Source organism: Ambystoma mexicanum, chromosome 6p, assembly GCF_040938575.1.
Source record: "Ambystoma mexicanum isolate Mex_15411 chromosome 6p, UKY_AmexF1_1, whole genome shotgun sequence".
Lineage (NCBI taxonomy): Eukaryota > Metazoa > Chordata > Amphibia > Caudata > Ambystomatidae > Ambystoma > Ambystoma mexicanum.
Window position 1 is genome coordinate 221,531,324 of NC_090935.1, and position 20,973 is coordinate 221,552,296.

Genomic DNA, 20,973 nt, shown 5'->3' on the forward strand with positions numbered 1-20,973 from the left:
AGTGATACAAACACAGAACTGTGGTTTACCTGTGACCCAAAGTAGTGCTTGCCAATGCAAGATAGCAGCCAATAGGGATTCCTGCTCTTACAGCTTTAATAAGAGGGTGAACCGTGGTTGATTCAGTCAAGTCGGGCGCAGTGCTGGAGACGGAAGCAGGATGTGGATGGTGATGAACAAAATGGTCATTTCTGTGAAGTTTCAACCTCAGCACCAGGTCCCAGGCCCACTGGTTGAAAGCACTCTCGGCTGTTTGTCCCAAGCGCACAACACTCGCCAAGTACGATACCTAGAGTAGATGCATAAATAAAGAAATGAAGGCACAAACGCTGCTTGCATTTATTATTCAAACCAAGGCAAGGCACTGCAACGAAAACATGCTTTTTAAGTAAAGCCAGGATAGTCTAGTGTACATCTAAATGGCTACTGTTAGGGCAGTTTCATTGTTGGAAATTCAGCGCTCTCTTTTTAGCAACCTCTTTATTTTGGCTTCTACTGAAGTCCCCCGACTACTGCAAACCTTTGTCAGTATATGGTCTTGGGTGCCCTTAAAGCTCCTATTTTGGTTCCCGGGAGGAAGCTGGTGGCGGCTGTATTTTAGTTTTGGCTTCAACGGAGGTGTAAGCAGATTTACTGAAATAATAGCCCAATGTACCTTTTTGGTAGACACTGATGTATTAATGTATTTTTTTAAGGCATAAACTCAGTCTGTTTCTTGGGCATTCTTTTATTTCCGCAAACCAAGAGGCAGTATTAAAATGGCCATTGTGCACAAATTGTGCCCAGCCTTGCACATTCTAAAGTGATTGGGCTGGGTTAATCAACCCCCTAGCCCTGGATATGACCATTACATATTTTATGGGGTTGTACAGATTGTTTGGCAGTTTTTTGGGCCAATCGTCAATCTGATTGGCTGGTCGCCAAAACCCTGTGTCTTTGGAATAGCTACGGAGACCCTCGTTCTTACACTTAAATCTGGTGGATTTTCAAGAGTGCAGCAGGTTTACTTACGTGCTGGAGAATTTTCACCATTTTGATGCTGTTGCGAAATATTTAGGACCAGATCTGGCTATACTGGCTGGACCCTGTGTCCTGGGTTAAGCTCTGGTTTGGAATGGCAGCTGATGGGCGTCCTTTGTAGGCTGGCCTCGTCCTTCTGCTGAACCCCTGCCCATTGTTGGCTGGGCAAAGCTTCCTGTGCTTGGACTGTTTTCTGAGCCTTTTTACCACTGCTTCCAGTTTTTTATTGCCTGGATCGTCTGCCTTGGTGTGGGAAGCTGCCACTGCCTGAAAGGATATTGGGACCCCAATACCCCGCTTCATCTGCTCGTCTACACTGTCCCATACCACAGTGCTCTTTGTGGGACCATCTTCTGTTGGTGAGCTGCCTTTCTTTGTTCGTGGAGCAGTTGGAACCCGCTTGGTTAGGTTTTCCTCCCTCCTGGAGCCAAACTGCTTTCGCTTCTGGTTAGTGGTTTCCACTCCAAGAGTAATTGTTCTTCTTTTTGACCCTTGAGCGTGTCATTGGCCCCGAGTTCAGATCCTTTAAGATGATCTGCCAAAAGAAAAGCGATACACAACAGGTTGTTTCATCTTCTGGGAACCCATTTTTTGGGAACTAGCATGAGTACCTAACTCTGGGCTCTGAGTAGGTGGGTAACTCTGAAATATTCTCCTCAGGGAGCCCTGTGGTACATGGTTGAAGGTTTGTGCAGTCATGTTTCTACTGTGCTTCCTCAATTACTTTGATTAGGGGCTGAATCCTGCTTGACTGCACCTCCTCTAGGGCTGTTGGGGTTCGAACCAGTCCCTCGTTCTCTTCTTAGGTATCTTCTCTGGTGTCCCCTGGGGATGTTTGCCGCCATCTACACACAAGTAGATGGCGGCAAACTCTGACTCGAGGAACGTTTACATGTATTTACTTGTATTTTCCATGTGTTCTCTCCATAGCCCTAGAGTTTTAGATCGAAAGACTTATTTTAGCATGTCCTTGATATTAAAATGTATTTTTAAAGTCTTACATTCCACTCCTCTTAATGTAAAATACTGGATAACAATGTATCACTATAATGGTTTCCGGTATATCTTTTACCCAGGAGTGTAATGTGTTGGGACAATGAGCCTAAATGTATTCTTGCCTTTTGGTGCCCTCAGGGCATTGACCTGATAGAGTTCATATGTGTGATTTGTTCAGTGTACTAGTGTGGGTTATTTTCTTTGGGTATCTGTGTGAAATTAAATTACCTACTAGCTCTCCTTCCTGCCTGTAATACAGAAGGACTGCTTTGCCTTGCTACCTACCTTTAAAAAGGTATGGGTTCCTTGAGGATGGAGTTCTGCCATTAGGTTTGATGGCTGCACATCCCTTAGCAGAGGGCTGTGTAAAAATCTCGTATGGGAGTTCCCACTGTGTTAATACATCACAAACGCTTCAGTATCACTAAGATGAGAAATGCAGAATGGGTCTGAAAAACATTTTTAAATGTTTTATCAGATAATCAGTGCCTTCGTTCATGACCAACAGTCCACCGCAACCATTTCTATCATAAGATGCTTACGAGGAGCTGGACTACACAAAGGAGGAAATAGTGGGGATAGAGCTAGTAATTAGGTGGCTATTATAAAGTAGGGAACTTGTTCTTACAGTTCTGTAAATATTACCAAGTAGGAGAGAATGTTGGAGGATGCGAAATCATTAACAAAGCATGACAAGAGGTGATGGCCGGAAGGTTTCAAATGAATGGCCCAGCTCTGGGCAACCCTCCAAACCCATCATTCTTTAGCCTGCCAAACCATTACAGAAAGGGGCAAGACCATATGCAAATCAGGCTTAATCCCAAACCAAAAGGGGCAGTGCAGCCCTAACTGCTAGGTCACATCCCTTTTGCAGGAGACCACAAGCATCCCCAGACATGATTCTGCCTCATAGGAGTCATCAGTAATGAGTAGCTTGGGTCTCTAGGCCAGACAGACGCAGGACCCCTGTTGGGCATACCCATCCCACTCGGGGTGACAAATAAAAAAAAAAAGGTTATGTCTGGCAGGTTTCAAATTAATCATAATCTCTGGTGCAGCTCTGGGCAACCATCCAAACCATTGTTCTTTTAGCCTGCCAAGCAATTACAGAAAGGGGAAAGATCATATGCAAATCATGCTTGGGCTTGATCCCACCCCAAAAGTAACAGCCTGGAGCGACTGTGATTATAAGAGCAATCAGTAATTATTGAAGAGCAGGGTCTTAAGCTTTGTCCTGAAGGCCAGCAGGAATGGGCTGTTTAGTAGATGTGTGGTTTGAGGGAGGGGCATTTGACTATTGGTCTACAATGTATGAGAAAGCTTGGGATCTGGCATACGCCTTCTTGGTAAGAACGATGCATACAAGCTTTGAGGAGTTGCCTTTTCCACAGTGCTGAAGTTTCAGACCAAATTATAGGGATCGACAGAAGTGGATGCACTAGTCCACAATGCATTTGTTTAAAAATGTGCAGTCTTCCAGTAAGTAACAGGTGAGGTCTCACAGTTCCAGCAAAAAGACTTGAGTTGATCTATCCTATCTGCAGCAGTAATGATTTTAAGACTGGCATTAGTGTTTTAAGAGGGCCAATGTGTGGAGTGTTCCCAGAATGTTGTCTTTACTAGTGTGATGAGTTATGCCTGCCTACAACATTTCGGAGAGCCAATTCATAGATAAAAATAAAAACATATATATATATATATATATATATATATATATATATATATATTTTTTTTTTTTTTTTTTTTTTTTTTTTTTTTTAAAAAGGAACGGTTAGTTGATGTGGCACAAGACTGAAAACCGAATACATGGACTGGCAGAATATAGTCTGACAAACAACTAAGTATGAAGGCAACATAGCAGACCAGAATTAAGAGAAATTGTTGATACTGGGTTGAAGAAATCTAGCAATGAGTTGTAAAAGCCTTTTAATACTACACGTATTCACAAGAACAAGGAATAGCAAGGAGTAGCCATGAGGTCAGAGAATCTGGTCGATCTTATGGGGATTCACAACCACAGAAGTGGCATGCCTCAATCAGGTCCTTTCACACCTGACCGGTTTAGCAACCCTTGCTGGAATTTGGGACCAACGAATTGTGATAAGGAAATAAAGTTCCCAACAGTAATTAAAGCGCTTGTAAAATGCTAAAAGCAGGAACCAGCAGATAACATTTATAAGCACATGAAAATTATGGAGAAAACAGATGACAAAGAAACCGCAACATAAAGTTCCTAACATAAGATTTTTGTGACTTGCTTCATACAGAATCCAGGACAGAATATTTCTAACTGTATTAATATATTTGGGGGGGGCGCTCGAGAGCCCGACCAATATGGCCCCAGGTCTGTGAAGCTCTTCGGCACCCCTGGAGATCCGGACAAAATCCTGCCGACTTTGGGGATAATTTAGCACCCTGTTATGGTGCGCCGGCGTTTGATACCTTTGCGCCTCTAGAGAGAAGCGAGTGGAGATTGCTGGAGTCTAACCGGAGACGGAGGGCCCCTGCAGGGAGCGGAGGAGGGGCGGACCTGGTGTGGGCGAAACCGCCACGCGGGAGCCCTGCCTAGGGAGAAGCGCGCTGTCCCGCTCGGGTCAGTGAAGAGTCGCGGCACTTAACCCCCTAATTGCGGGCGGCCACAGCAAGCCTGGCGGGGTCTCCCAGTGCGTGGAGGCGGCGGTACAGTGGGGACGCCGCAGTCGCCGGATGGGGAAGAAGACGGGCGTGTGGCTGTGAGCGGCTCCGGAGGAAACCTACCGAGGAGAAGCGCCGCGTGACGAGCCTGGCGGGAAGGATCCTGCCTGTTGCAGCGGAGGTGTGGCGGTGCGGAGTTGCTGCCGGGATCTGCCCGCGGGGGTCCCTGCCGTGTGTTGGCCTGGTGGGATGCTGCCACGGAGGGGGCTTATTGGAGTATTGGTATTTGTATTTGTATTTATTAGGTTTATATAGCGCTTTACACCAAAGCACTGCACATTTTAACAGGGTACATTTAACGATAACAAATTAACAGTAACAGTGGAAGCGAATAACAAATTCGAATTTTGAATCAGACCAACAAAACATTATGTAGAGCAATTAGGGAGGGGTGAGGAGAGTAGTGGAGTAGAACTGGGAGGAAGAGGGAGGGATCGGTAGGAGGAGGAGAAGGGGAACGGGAGGGGCGAAGGGGGTGTGGGAGGAGTGGAAGAGGGTGAGGAGAGAGGTAATTAAGGGGAGGAGGGAGAGGATGGGAGAGGGTGAGTGATAAGGGGAGGGGAATCATGGCGGAGAATGGAGAAGGAGAGATTTAAGGGAGGTGCGGAATGAGGAAAAGGTAGGAATGGAGTGGATTGAGAGAGGTAGGGAGTTCCAGTGGAGGGGAGTTGGAAGGAGCGGAAACGAGAGGAGGCACAAGGTGAAGGAGGAACAGTGAGACGAAAGTGGTCAGCGGAGCGAAGGGAGCTAGAGGGAGTGTAGAAAGAGAGAAGGGAAGAGAGATAAGGGGGAGCGAGATCATTGAGAGATCTGAAGACTAAGCAGAGGAAATTAAATTTAAGTTGGGAGTGAAAGGGAAGCCAGCCAAGGGAGGATAGGGAAGCAGAGATAGAGTTCGGAAGGCGAGGAGACAGAGGGTATGGATGGCAGAATGGTAGATGGATTTGAGAGGAGCGAGATGTGAAGTGGGTAGACCAAAGAGTAAGGAGGAGCAGTAGAAGAGGCGAGAGATCAGGGAGGAAATTGAAAGTTTGGTTGCATGGAAAGTGAGAGAGAGGCGGACCTTGCAAATATTTTAGAGGTGGAAGCGACAGGAGCGAGAGGTGAGATATGGTGGGAAAAAGTGAGAGAGGAGTGAATACCTAGGTTGCGAGCGTGGGGGGAGAATTTAAGATTAGAGGGGGAAAAATGAATAAAAGGAGGAGGAGTGGGAGGGGAAAGGGAGCTGGAGGGGAAGAAAAGTACTTCAGTTTTTTCGGTGTTAAGGAAAAGGAAGCGAGAAGACATCCAGTTTTTGATTGCAGTAAGACAGGAAGAGAGTTTAAGGTGGAGGTCGGGAGAGAAGTAAGAAAAGGAAAGAAAGAGTTGCGTGTCGTCGGCGTAGAAATGGTGAGAGATGCCAAATGAAGAGATAACAGGGGCAAGAAGGGAGGTGTAGAGAGAGAATAGGAAAGGGCTAAGTACCGAGCCTTGGGGAACTCTGTATTCCAGAGGCTGGGAAGGAGAGGAGCGACCTCCCCAGGAAACAGTAAAAGAGCGGGAGGAGAGCTAAGAGGATAGCCATTTCAGAACAGAACCTTTGAAACCAAAGGAAGAGAGAGTGTTGAGAAGAAGGGGGTGATCGACAGTGTCGAAGGCAGCAGAGAGATCAAAAAGAATTAGGACAGAGGATTTCTTAGAGTGTCGCGGGGTAAGGAGGGAGTTAAGGATGTAAGTGAGGGCTGTTTCAGGAGAGTGTTTAGGGCGGAAGCCAGATTGAGTAGGTGGAAGGAGAGAGAGATCAGTCACAAAGGATGAGAGCTGAGAGTAGGCGAGGCGCTCAAGAAGTTTACAGAGGAATGGGAGGAGTGAGATAGGATGGAAGTTAGAGGTGATCAGGGGATCGGCAGAAGGTTTGTTCAGAATAGGAATGATGGTGGCATGCTTGAAAGCAGAGGGGAAGGTGGCAGAGGAAAGGCAGGTGTTGAAGAAGGAAGTTAGGTAGGGGATAAGAAGAGGGTATATTTTAGGAATAAGAAGGGAGGGGAAAGGGTCAGTTGGAGCAGACGAGGGGTGAGTTTTGGAGAGGAGGATGTAGACATCGGAAGAGGAGACAGGGGAGAAGTCAGTCATGCAGGTTGTGGGGGATAAGGGAAAAGGGTGGGCAGTAAGAGGAGGAATTGATCTTTTGCCGAAGGGCAAGAATCTTGGAGAAGTTGTTTGCAAAATTAGAGGGAGAAAGGGTGGAGGAGGTTGAGGGATCAGGGGTTGGGGGAAGAAAAAAGACGAGAGAGAGTTTGGAAGATATGGCGGGGGTGGGAGGCTTGTGATTGAAGAAGGTTAGAGTAATAGGAGCATTTTGCCGAGGAGAGGCAAGAGTCGTAAAGGGAGTCGTAAAACAAGTAGGAGGTTTGGTTGGAAAGTGAGGGAGATTTGAGCCAGAGTCTCTCAAGACGTCGGAGGAGACGTCGCATGGAGAGGAGTTGAGGAGAGAGCCATGGTTGAGAGGGTTGTCGGGTTGGATGGAAGAATGAAAGGGGGTGGAGCAGATCGAGTGAGGAGGAGATAGAAGAGGAGAGAGTAGAAAGTGCCTCATTGGCCGATAGTAAGAGAAATCTTGACGAGAGGGGAGAGAAGAAGAGCAAGTTTCAAGAAAGAGGGAAGGGTCAAAGCTACGAAGGTCACGTCGTGAAAAGATAGAAGGGGAAGGCTTAGGTGAAGAGGAAGGGGAAGGGGAGTAAGGGAGAAGGAGAGTAGAGCATGATCTGATATATAGGGAGGAAGTGTAGAGACAGTAGAAGAGGGGTAGGAAGAGTTGAAGATGAGGTCAAGAGTGGAGCCAGAGGAGTGAGAAGGAGAGGAAGGAAGAGGGGAAAGCAGGTAGGAGTCAAGGATGGATGAAAGGGGAGAGGAGTGAGTGGGAGAAGGTGAGTGAAGATTAAAGTCACTGAGTACAGTTAGAGAGGGAGAGATGAGAGAAAGGAGGTGATCAAGGTCATCATAGAAGGAAGAGAGAGGGCTAGGTGGTCGATATACGATTAGGAAGAAGATGGGGTGAGGAGAGGAGAAGGATTTATAAAGATACTCGAACGAGGGGAAAGAAGGAAGAGAGGGAGAGGAAGGACAGGAAAGGTATTTGGGGTGGAAGAGGAGGCCAAGACCTCCGCCATGGCCAGTAGGACGAGAGATATGGGAGAAGGAGGAAGAAGAGGTGGTTAGGGAAGCTGGGACTGTAGTGTTGTGAGGAGGGATCCAGGTTTCAGTAAGGCAAAGGAAATGAAGGTTGAGTGGGAGGAACATGTCTAGAACTGCTGCAGTCTTATTACAGAGGGATCTAGCGTTCCAGAGAGCAATGTTGATGAGAGAGGAGGGTTGGACAGTGGGGGGGTAGAGAAGATTAGGACGGTGAAAAAGAGTTGGAGGGGATTAAAGAGGGGAGTGGACATGAGGAGGAGGGAGAAGGAGAGTAGGAGAGGACAGGGGAGGCGGAGAGGGGGAGGTGGGTGGGGAGGGAAGGGTGAGGAGGCTGGTGGGGAAGAGTTATGTCCAAGAGCATAACCGAGGAGGGAAAAAGAGATAGGTAAGGGAAGGTGGGTGTAAAAGAAGGAAGGGGGGGGAGAGGAGCAGTTGGGACTATGATCCTGAGGTTCACAGGGCCAGTAGCAGGGGAGGGGAGGTGGTTACAGGGAGCAGGGATTAGGAAGGTAGACAGGCCAGTGAGGTGCGAGGAGCTGGTAGAAGGGGCAGGAAGGAAAGGGGTCCGGAGTCTGCACTGGGGGGCAAGTTGGGGTCAGCTGGGTGGGAGCACCCCGTGGAGTGGGTTTGCCTGAGACTGAACAGTTAGGACCACAGAGCTGCCAGAAGAGGGGCTGGAGGGTGCAGAGATCCGGGCTGTACTGGGGGCAGGGATGGGATCAGCTGAGGTGGGGCACTCTGCGGGATGGAGTGGAGGGGTGCTGTGGGGGTAAGTCCCCGACGGTGGCGCTGGCCGATGCTCAGCGGGCTGCGGCTGCGATCCCCTCCTTGGTCCCTTGGAGGCAGCTGGCTGAAGTGGGGTGGTGCAGGCGCCGAGGCAAACAGGCGCTGCCAGCGTGGGTCCCCCAACTGGCCCTGTGACACATCTGAGTAGAACGGGCTCGGAGGCCGCTGGGGCCCTGGTACTCCCTGGAGTTCGGGAGCACTGCGTGCAAGAGGACTGATTCAGCGAGGCCTTGCGGAACTGGCAGATTGAGCTTGGTGGAGCTGGGCCTGTATAGTATCCCTCATTCGGGAGATTTCATATACTTGTGACAATTTCTTCATCCACAGGTCTCAGCTGTTGGCTGCGAATTACACGCTTGTGGTGCTGGGGTTACCCCGCGCCTGTCTTCCCCTTGGGGTGTTGCTGGGGTCTCGGACCTGGGTGAGGGGTGAATCATCTGAAATATAGGTGGCACTGAGGGGGAGCCAGCTGCGCGAGAGGGATCTTTGAGCCAGGAGTATTGTATGGTGCATGTGTATTTGTCCTCTTCCTTCCTTCCCCACTTATGCAGCATGTCGAAGTCAAGAAAAAGTGGTAAACAGCAAACCAAACTGCATTTTGAAGCACCTGCCCAAACTAAGTCTAGTGGAGCAATGGTGGATTTTTCGGAGCAGTGTGCCCCAGCCTCAGGAACGGATCCTTCTTCTGCGTTGTTAGGCAGAATCCTGTGCAGTTCCCTTGGGGACCACTTCAAAAAGATTAAGACTACAGGAGTAAGCAGTAAACCTAATTGGTAGCAGCCTGCACCACCCAGATTTACCTGGTAGCTGTGGCTGAGCAGTTAGACTTTTCTCAAGAAGAGTTAGGCAGTATATAGAGGATACACAATAGGGCTAAAAACACAGTAGAGCAAGCAAACACTGACCAGAGCTTGTTATCAAAAGTATATAATTATTTATTTAACACACACTTTAGAAAATACACTAGCACTATGTATCAAAAGCAAGTTCCAACACAATCAGAAAAGTATTTACACCTCCTTTAGCAATTACTAGACAAGTCGAAGTTAAAACACCACTTTTTGTCAAAACAGAGGTGAGCACTTAACTTAGATGACACTCCAATAATTAGGTAAAAGGGAGAGAAAAAGGCAGGTCATGAAAATAGTCAAAACTTCACAACACACTTCCAATGATTGCAGACAAGTCTATAGTCCCAAGCAAGGAGACCTATAAATGGCACTTTACAATTCTATCGATGAGGCAGAGTGAACGCAAGGCACCGAAGTAAAACACACACTCAATAATTGCAGACAAGTCTATGGTCCCAAGCAAGGAGACCTATAAATGGCAATCTACAATTCTCTCTATGAGAAGGTTAAAAGGATAAGGCAAGCAAGGTAAAACGAAATGATCAGTCCTAACAAATAGAGGCAGCACAATCTAATAAGGGCATTAACCAACAGGGTAGATCTGCAAAAAGGCCTACGCCAAAGTCAATGGTAAAAGTCAATTTCCCCAAGATCACACGGTTCTCTGTAATAACGACTAAGTCTTTGTGCAGGCGCAAAATGAAACGGACTGTAGCAGACAATGTTAGTCGAGGTGGAGGCAGCACACCAGCCCTTACGAAAATGAAAGGCGGGAACGACTTCCTTCGTGTTAGCTCCGAAAAGCCAACAAAGGGTGTCCAGTACCTTATAATGAAAAACAAAGACTCCAACTGCGTCGTGGGTCCAGGTAGGTTTCCTGCAGGTTCCGGTGTCCACCACTCAACTCACTTGCACAAGAGGAGGCAGACTGGAGGGTCCTGCGCCACACGGGACAGTAGGTAGCAGCAGAGTTTAAGCGTCGGGAAAAGTCTCCGGTACCCTAAGTGCGGTCTGGGGTCTCTCCCACTGGCTATACGGCGATGGCAAGACGTTACCAAAGTTCGACCAGGGGGGAGAGGGGCCAGGCACCGAGTAAGCTGATTGGTCCCACCAGCTGAAGGGTTTGAAGATTCTGATGAAGACCTTCGTTCGTATGTTGGAGAGCAGGAATTTGAACCTGCAGCAAGGCTCCACCAGTGTTGATGTCGTCTGTAGCTGTCCTCGCCGTCTCTCCTCGTCGGGTTCCTTGATCCCGTGGCGACCTTCTTTCCAGTCGAAAGTGGTGGGTATTTATGCTAAATTCCCCCATTCAGACAGCCTGGCTGTCAATCATTCAGCAGGGGGTCACTGTCCAGTCCGGACAGTGCCCCAACCAATCACACCAAAGTACGACTTGGTTCCCAAGGGAACCAAAGGCAGGGGGTCTCAAACCCCTCCCTCGCATCCTGCCTACCCTAGACTCCCAGGCGCCTTTGGCAGGGCTTCTGTTCAGAAGCCCGCCAAAAACGGCAAACAAAGAAAACCAAAGTGAGTGAAACTCACGAAGGAAGATGCGAAAAGGAACCCCTAGCAAAGAAAATGGCGAAAAACACACCCGGAGTAAAGTTATTAACAATATAACCCGGCCGGGTTTAGGGTTAGAGCTAATGTGTAGCTTTTACCATTAGCGCGTATTAATGTAATACGGTAATAAAAGAAAAGTGTAGTAGTACCACTGCCACCAGCCAATTCTTTAAACTATGGGTGGTGCCAAATGCAAGTCAAAAAGGACTTCAGACAAAGGAGGCACAAAGTGACCCCTTCAGCACTCTATAAAAGATAGTGTGTGCCGAGTCTGGCAATTTGTAAAAAGCCTGATAAAGTTAATGGCAACTTTACCTTTGCTGGGGGACTGCAGTCAGCCCCAGCAATGGAGTCTTGGAAGTCGAAACGACAACCCAGTGTCACTGCACTGAGGGTGCTGTGCGACACAGAAAAAGAGGATGCCCCCAGAGTTGGTTAGACTCTGAGTCCATGGAACACATAAAAAGAACAACACTTATCACAAAAATGCAGGTAAGAGTGGGAATAAAAAGGGTCACACTCTTAACATGAAAAAAAATAAACCCCTGAAATCCAGCAAAGCTGCTGAGGTACTCACTAGGTGAGGGAAATTAGCCACTATGGAGAATTCCTCCCTAACATGCGTTTCAAGACATTAAGGTCATGTTCACGCACTTACAATCCGGGATACAGTCTCTTGATGGGAAATTGCACACGCTGACCTGCAAGGTGGATCACATGCAGGTCCGCTTGGACAAACATGGTGAGAGGTTGGACGAGGCGGAGGGACGGATATCCGGAGTGGAGGACGTTGCAAGCTCGGTGTCAGGAGCAATGGCTGGCAGAAGGCCCTGAAAGAGCTCAAGGAGAAGCAGGAGGACTTTGAATCGCAGTCGAGGAGGCATAACGTTAGGATTGTGGGCCTGTAAGAATCGGTGGACCAGAGGGACATGGAAGGCCTGGTTGAAGGCATACTGAAAGAGGCGTTGGCCTCAGAGTGGTTCTCCACGATATGCGTGGTGGAGAGGGTTCATAGAATCCCCAGTGGCAGGAGGCCGGTTCCGGGAGCCCCACCGAGACCGTTGATAGCTCGCCTGCTGAACCGTGCTTCGGAAGGCGAGGGAAAAAGGTACTGTTACTTATAAAGGGGACGTCATCAGATTCTTTTTTTTTTTTATAACTCTGTTTATTGAGTTTTACAACATAACAACATAACAAGCAACATGAATCATCGACATTCAACAAGTGAGAAAGGCATAGCATAGCAGCAGCAAAAACAATATCTGAGGCAAGAGGGGCAACACCAGGCCAGGGGCCAAAGGCAGTTGCATGTCAAGGCAGGCAGATGAAGTTAAGCAAGATGTTGAGCTGTATCGACCGGCGGGGCTTACTACGCATCTAGCCATTTGCCCCATATTTTCTCAAATTTGCGGGGGCAACCCCGCGCATTGTAGATCCGGCGTTCCGAGGCCGCACACCTGTCTAGGTCATTCCTCCATCGGTTCAGGCACAGTGGGTCAGCGGAGCCCCATTTAGCCGCGATAAGTCTCTTACCGGCCCCAAGCGCTATTGAGAGGAACATTTTCCCATGTTTTGTCAGGTCTACTTCTCCCCAGATGCCCAGGAGTACCATTTTGGGGTCCCTAGGGATTGGTGTTCCCATGGCAGCCGAGATCCTACTAATACAGTCCCCCCAGAAGAGCTGTAACACTGGGCATTCCCATATCATATGGTAGAAGGTGGCGGGCTCGATTTGGCATCTGATACATGTCCCATCATCTAGTCCCCCCCACCTGGCCATCGCAGCTCGTGAGTGATACGAGCGGTGGAGTATTCTCAATTGTATTAGTCTAGGTTTGTTATCTATCCCAATTTCCCTGGGGGACATCAATGCATCTACCCAATCTTCCGGCTCCAGTTGACCCACATCCCTTTCCCATTTCGCCCTGAGCTCATCAAGTTGCGTAGCCCCGAAAGAATTGAGAGCCTGATAGAGAGTGGAGGTGACCTTTGAAGGAATGCCTTGGGGGAGGATGTTGGTCTCAATGGGAGAGCACGGGGGTATGTCCGTCATGTCTGGGAATTGGGCGTGGATGGCGTGGGCCAACTGTGCGTGTCGGAACCGGTCCATGGGCGTCAGACCAAACTGTACTTGCATAGTCTCGAAGTCTAGGAGGCGCCCCCCCTGTATTACATGTGCCAGTGTATGTATCCCTTTTGCGTGCCAGTGAGCGAAAGCGCCCATTTTCACTACTTCTGGGAGGAGTGCGTTGTGCCATATAGGTTGGGACAGTGTTGGGATTCCCTTCCAGCCGACCAGTTTGTGTGCCTCTCGCCAAGCTCGGCGGACGTGGTGAATCGTCTTGGGAAGCCTCGGGAGTTGGTCGTGGGTGGCATACAATGTCTGGAGTGGGGATAGCGGGGTTATAGTCTCCAGCTCGATACGGATGTGCGGTAATGTGGGGTCTGCATGCAGCCAATCGTTTACCACACCGATCTGTGTTGCAAGGTAGTATGTACGTATGCAGGGCAAGCCGATCCCTCCCTCCCAGACCGATCTTTGGAGAGTATCAAGGGCGATTCTGGATTGCTTCCCTCCCCATAATAGTGTGCGGAGATTCCTATCGATAAGTGCAAAGGTTTCCTTGGAGATGGAGAATGGGGCGTTCTGGAGGACGTGGAGGAGTCTGGGGAGGGTCATCATCTTAAATAGTGCGGCTCTGCCCAACAGCGATAGGGGGAGTGATTGCCAGTGGGAAGTGTCTCTGTTGAACCGTTCAAGCACAGGGTGTAGGTTCAGTTGGGGGAACCTTTCAAGTGTCGGATCGAGTCGTATGCCTAAGTATGTAAATTCCCTGATAGAGATGTGGTATGGGCAGGGCTCAGGGATCGCGGAATGACCACCCTGGACTGGGAAATAAATAGTTTTGGTTTCATTCACTTTCAGACCCGCAAAGATCTGATATTCCCTAAGGATATGGGAAACAATAGGGCATGAGATGCAAGGGTTACTAAGGTAGACGAGGAGATCGTCCGCGTATAACGAAAGGCGGTCTTCACCCCCCCCCGGCCAGGCGAACCCAGTCCAGTTGGTGTTAGCTCTGAGCTCAATAGCAAGTGGTTCGATCGCCAGGAGAAAGAGAAGCGGAGACAGCGGGCACCCCTGTCTCGTACCCCTACCCAGTGGGAATGATTTGGAGGATCTACCATTTACCCTTACCGTGGCCTCTGGGAATGCATATAGCAGCCTGACCCAGGATATGAAAGCGTGTCCCAGGTTCATCCGGTCCATGATCGCCCACAGAGCATCCCACCCCACCGAGTCAAATGCCTTTTCAAAGTCCACCGCCAGGAGGGCTAGTGGGGCCGGTATCTCTTTGGCTCTGCACAGCGCCAGTTGGACCCTGCGTAGGTTCATGCGAGTGGACTTGTTGGGCATAAATCCACACTGGTCCGGATGAATAAGGGTCCCTATTACTTTCAGGAGTCTGTTGGCGAGTGCTCTGGCGAGGACCTTGGCTTCCCCATTAATTAATGAGATGGGGCGATAGGAGGCACACTCCTCCGGAGGTTTCCCAGGTTTATGTATAACTATGATGCATGCCTTCCTGAGGTCCGGGGGGAGCGCCCCGAGTTCTTTGCTACGTAGGAACATGCGGTGCATATGGGTCGACAGCCCACCTCCGAGGTATTTCCATGTTTCTGTGGGGAAGCCGTTGGGGCCCGGGGTTTTCCCGGGTTGGAGCTGTGTTAGCGCCTCTTGCACCTCGGCCTCTGTGAGTTCCGCATTCAGGAGTTCCGACTGGCGTCGCGAGAGTTTCGGGATCTCGATCCGGTCGAGGTAATGGGAGGGTGCTGCCGGCGAGTTCTCGGCGGGTGGGGTATAGAGCTTCTCATAGTAGGCGGCAAATGCTTCGACAATGTCAGGGTCGTCAGTGAGTAGTGTGCCATCCAGTGACTTGATGGCGCGTACATGTCCCCTGATTTGTTGTCGCCTCTCCAGCCAGGCCAGTGTTTTATTTGCTTTGTCGCCACGTTCATAGATTTGACTCCGGACGAGCTGGTGGGCAGTTCGTGCTGTGTCCAGGGCCAGGTTACTGAGGGCATCTTGTGCCGTGGACAGGGCATCCTTTGTCTCTCGGTCGTTGCGCTCCAGGGTCTGTTTTTCACACTCCAGGACATATGCCTCTGCCTCTCTGATCTTCTGGATTTGTCTTTTTTGGTGGGCCGAAACCGCCGAGATAGCTTCTCCCCGAAGGACTGTCTTATACGCCTCCCAGATCGCGATCGGGCAATCTACTGAGCCCACATTGAGGTCAAAAAACTCTGTTGTCTTTTTTTCCAGTTCCTCCGCTATCTCGGGGAGTCGCAGATGGTATGTCGTCATCAGATTCTTACCTGATTTTCGGATAAGGTGCAGGCAGCCCGGAAGACTTTTTTGAATGTGAAGAAACGGTTGAGAGATAAGAATATGAAATATGCCATGCTATACCCAGCCAAGCTCTGGGTGGAGCAAAAGGGCAAGTCACTCTTTTTTCAGACTCCTGGGGAAGTGGCATCCTTTTTGGATATGTTGCCGGTAGAGCCTCGTCAGTGAGGCAATAATTAGGTCTGATGAGGAGGCGGGAACATGTATGGTCTTAGAACATTGGGGCTGGCACGATATTCGGGTTTGGTGTTTGTGGAAGGAGTCGGGAAATCTACAGTAGGGTGCTGGAGGGTTTGGCTGGTAGCTTCCCCCAGCGCAAAAGCTGGCTGAAATTATGTTGTGGGTAATTGAATTGCTGGAGGGTTGGGGTGTCTGGCATAGGAGGGGGGTGGTTGTGGGAGGTGTTGGGGGGGTGGGAATTGGGAAGACACCGACAAGTTGGGGGGTTGTCGGTAGGAGAGGGGGGTAGGGAGGTTGGGGAGTTGTTGGAAGGGGGAGGGGGGAACCAATGGCACGAGAAATACAATTCTTTGGGAGGTCGGTTGGTACATGACCGGTAGGTTTTGGGATGCTCGTCAATGGCGACACTTAAACTTTTGACCTGGAATGTGAGGGGCCTCAACAATCCACCGAAGGTGCTGCAATACTTGAGGCGTCACCAGGTGGAGGTGGCCTTTCTCCAGGAAACCCATCTGACGGTATATTCGGAAACCAGGTTTGGTAAATGCTGGGGTGCCACAGATATTTTCTTCGTACTCTTCTTTTTCTAGAGGAGTGTGCATTCTTGTACACAGGTCTGTGGAATTCCGACTAAGTTGCTAAGGGATCAGGAGGGGAGGGCACTTATAGTCCAGGGGGTAATCCAAGGGAGGCTATATACGTTTATTTGTTAATACGACCCTAATCAAGATACGACTGAATCGCTGAAGTGGGTTGAGCGGCAATTGGTGGATATACCTACGGGGGAGGTTCTGTGGGCGGGGGATTTTCATGCGGTGTTGGATCCTGCTCGGGACCGGACGGGGCATCATCTGCGCTTGTAAGAGTTCTGTTAAACTCCGGGGCATGCAGGATGTGTGGAGACTGGCGGATGTTTAGAGAGTGCGGAATCCGGAGGTAAATCAATATACACATTACTCTGCGCCACACAACTCGGCTGCACGCTTGGATTACTTCCTGGTGTCCGAAAGTCTTCTGGGACAGGCGACCGAGGTGGAGGTTTTGGCTCGCACTCTCTCTGATCACGCTCCGGTTGTATTAGCTGTCCGGTTGAGGGGACGGGCTGAGGGGAGGCCGCCGTGGAGATTCAAAAGTGACGAGCTCACGGATATGGTTTTTAGGGAGGAACTGGGGAAAGCTATTGATAGTTATTTTGAGATGAATGATGGGTCAGTATCCTCGGTTGGTATCCTGTGGGAAGGGTTTAAATGTGTGATACGGGGGGGGGAGTGTATTGCTACGGAGGCGGGTATACTGAAAAGGATACGTAAAGATTTGGTGAAGGAGGAGGAGATACGCGCCCTTGCAGGAGGCTGCTCCTGTCCCTTCCAAAGCTCAGCAGGGAGAGATAAAGAGAAACCTTCAGGAATTCCATGCATTGGCTTGGAAGTATGGTGAGGGTCAGACTCCGGGTAGATCGCTAGCTAAGGCCATGCGTTTAAATACCTCGGGAGGCAGAGTGGCGGTAATTACGGATGAGGGGGGACGAATTATTTCGAGCATGAGGCGATACTTTGTGAGTTCCAGCCATTTTACACTCGCCTGTATGCTACCCAGTCTCATGCCTCGCAGGCAGATACCAACGCATACCTCGATCAGGTGGGTTTGTGTTAGAGCGCTGAGGAACAGAGGGAGTGGTTAAATAGGCCGTGACAGTAGATGAGGTGAAGGAGGCCATAAAGTCGCTGCCTAATGGGAAGTCCCCGGGCCCGGACGGGTTTACCTCTGAGTTCGATAAGTGTTTTGCTGACAAATTGGAACCCTATGTGCTGCAGGTATACCAGGAAGCGGTGACTGCAGGTCGGCTACCGGAATCTCTCAGGGAGGCTTTGGTGGTAGTGCTATTGAAACCGGGAAAGCCTGAGGGGGATTGTTCCTCGTATCGCCCGATGTCCTTGATGAACTTGGATAATAAGATCCTGGCCAAAATCTTAGCGTCCCGTCTAGCACCACTGATGTCCACGCTGGTTAGGGCTGATCAGGCAGGCTTTATCCCTGGGCTGATGACGTTGTTTGGTTTGAGGCGAATGTTTGGGTTGATGGCCGCCCTGCCAAGCACGGATCCAGCTGCTGCAGTCTTATTAGATGCCACTAAGGATTTTGATTCTATTGAATAGCCGTTCTTATTCACGGTCTTGCGTAGATTGGGTCTGGGGGGCTTCTTCCTGGCTTTAGCATCACTATTATATGAGAAGCCGGTTGCAAGGGTGAGGGTCAATGGGCAGATGACTTTACTAATCCCGCTTCAAAGGGGAACACGCCAGGGGTGCCCTTTGTCCCCCTTATTGTTTGCTCTGGCGATAGAGCTTTGGGCCGAGAGAGCGAGGGAGTTCCATATTCATAGGGGGATTCAATTACATACTCATAAAGTGGTGATTTCGCTGTATGCGGATGATATGGTCTTGTTCCTGCGCCATCCTGAGGTTAATTTAAACCCAGTCATGTTAGATATTCAGCAATTTGGTGAAATCTCGGGGCTGAGGGTGAACCCTTGTAAGTCGATGATATTTCCATTGACGGACGGGCTGGTTCGCTTTCAGGATGGGTGGGGGTTTCAGTGGGATATGCTTAGTATTCGGTACTTGGGAATTACCTTGGCTAGGTACGAGGAGGTGTTCCGCAGTAACTATGGAGCGGTGCTTCAGCAGGCTAAGGAAGCAATGCAAAGGTGGGCTTTACTACCGCTCAACCTGTTTGGTAGGGTCTCCGTAGTCAAGATGACCATTCTTCCCCGGTTCTTATACGTGTTTCTTTATGTTCCCATTCGGATACCTAAGAGGTTTTTTCAAGACCTCCAATTGGCAATGATTCGATTTCTTTGGGCTGGGAAGCAGGCGCAAATAGCATGGGATAAACTCATTGCACCTGTCCGTAGGGGGGGTCTGGCCTTGCCCGATTTTGAATTATATTACTATGTGGCCCAGGCTAGCTATTTAAGATACTGGTATTGGTTGGCGGCTAAACATAGGCATGTTGAGGTAGAGCGGTCAATTGCATCCCCGGCATTGCTGAGGTCAGTTATTCTGGCGGCTCAGGCTCGCTTTGGGGTGGCCCGAAACCTGGTGGAGTTAACGTGCAGAGCTTGGTCTCGGTTGGAGCATGAATCTAGGGATGGCATTCTTTACTCACCAGAACTCCCGGTTATATTTATTCCAGGGGTGCCCGTGACTAGTGAAGCAAGCTATGTTGCAATGACGAAACGGGTGGGTCTCACCAAATTTGCAGATTTGTTTCCGGATGGTAAATTCATCACTATTGATCAGCTGAAAGGTAGGGGGGCTCTATCAGCGCTGGATGTATTTCTCTACTACAGGCTTCGGGTGGGCTATGGCGGCTCTTTCCGACTTTTCCTGAGCAGCCTCAGACGGCAAAACTGTTAGATAGGGTGGTAAGGGGAGACCTGGATCGGGGGTTGCTCTCAGAGCTTTATACAATGGTGTTGGAGAACAAGTCACTGTCTGCACTGTCGTCAAGGGCGGAGTGGGAAAAGCTGCTAGGTAGGGAGATATCGGAAGATATATGGTTGTACTGTTGTGAAGGCACGAGAAAAGGGGCTATTAACACTAATTTTAAACTTGTTCATTTTAAATTCTCGCATCAATGTTATTACTCTCCGGTTCAATTGCATCGGTATTTCCCTCACAGGTCTGCGGCCTGTATTAGGTGTGGGTATGAGCCTGCGGGATTTCTCCATGTGGCATGGGAATGTGCATCACTTGTCCAATTTTGGGGGGGGGGGAGGAGTGTTTGATGTGATAGGGCAGATTGTGGGTCAGCGGTGTACTCCGGACCCGATGATGGGCTTGCTGGGATACACTGCCCAGGTACCGAAAGGGTTTTGAAAGCCGATAAGCCTTCTGTTGATCCTAGCCAGCGTAGGGGCGCTACGGGGTGAGGTAAGAGTACCGCCCCGACGATTGCTCAATGGTCTCAGGACATTATGTATTGCAACGTCATGGAATTGAGATGGGGCGTGCTGAAAGGGAGGAACTGGGGTGACACTAGAATGTGGGATGCATATACGTCATATCTCCTTAATTGGAGCGGCGGGGGGGTAGAGCACCGCACTATTACGGGAGTCTTCGAATTTATCACCACCACACTAAGTGGCCAGACCGCTGTGTGTTGTTTATTACGATTATGTGGCCCTGGATTACTGGAGCATTGGGGGAGAGGGAGGGATTGTACTGAACTGTGTTCCTCTCCTTATGCTGTGTGGGTTTCGGAATTTGCCTCTGTGTGGTGAATACTTCTCATTGTTGCATTATGAGGTTCACTTACCGTGTGCTTTGGTCCTACTCAAAATGCGAGGAATATTTATGTGCCATGTAGGGAGGGGGTGGGGGAAAGGGGTGGATGAGCTGGGGATTGGTTTGAAGTTGCTGTTTATGTGAAATGTCAATAAAGAAAATAATTTAAAAAAAACTAATAAAAAAAAACTATAAATATATTTGAGTCACTGCGAACATTATTTTCATAAATAAAAACTACATCTCTGCATGCAAATCTTTTAAAGGTGAAGCAGGTGGCGTTGTGCTTAGCTTTCAGTACTGTTCCTGTTTTACAACAACTGCCATAAGTACGGAGGTAAGGCGATGAGATGTAGGAGTATTCTGGATATTGTGGCGGGTCAGAAAAAGAACATGGAGCCTGTTTTTTCATCTCACTGCTGCTGTACATTAACTAAAAGGTGAGAATTCCTATCTTTCCCTATACTAAGGGTGTTCCCTACGCAACAAAGCTCACTAAGGTGCTCATCGGTCGTCAGTGAATCCAAATCAAGATCAGTCCACTGTCCAAACTAGCCTATCCTAACCCTACCACTATTAGAACAACCAAAAGTGCAGCAGAATTACTCCCTTGTCGTGTGAGGTGATCTTTCACCAAGTTCAGGTAAAAAAAATATCCGTAGGTAGTTCTTTTTAACTACTTTTATCAAATCATACAGTTCTGCTGCTGGGTCTTCATGGTTTCAATTGTCTCTTTCAGTTGATTATTCCTTCTTATTCTCTTCTTGTTCTATTCTAGTTAATTTTGCCCCTCTCATTGCATGGGATAAGTGTGTTGCTTTCTCTTTATTCAAACTCTTTATTCAAACTTAGGATTTTCTTTTAATTTAATGTCCACTCTTTATCTTCACTAGGACAGGTTGGAGGGCTCCAGTATTGACTCTCACTCTCTTCCTGCCTTCTTGACACTGGGCCTCATTACGAGTCAGCTGGTCCGGAAAGAACGGTGGTGGTAAATCCGCCCCCACCGTTC

At 49.1% G+C, this 20,973-nt stretch overlaps 1 protein-coding gene across 1 annotated transcript in view; it reads right to left on the reverse strand.

Moving 5' to 3' along the window:
* The window catches only part of EPG5 (ectopic P-granules 5 autophagy tethering factor), a 2,517,217-nt gene that overhangs the window by 1,582,751 nt on the left and 913,493 nt on the right, over positions 1 to 20,973 (reverse strand). The window contains exon 16 of the mRNA XM_069626898.1: positions 30 to 289. Coding sequence (XP_069482999.1) covers positions 30 to 289 — 260 coding nt within the window. The remainder of the gene's footprint in view (positions 1 to 29; positions 290 to 20,973) is intronic.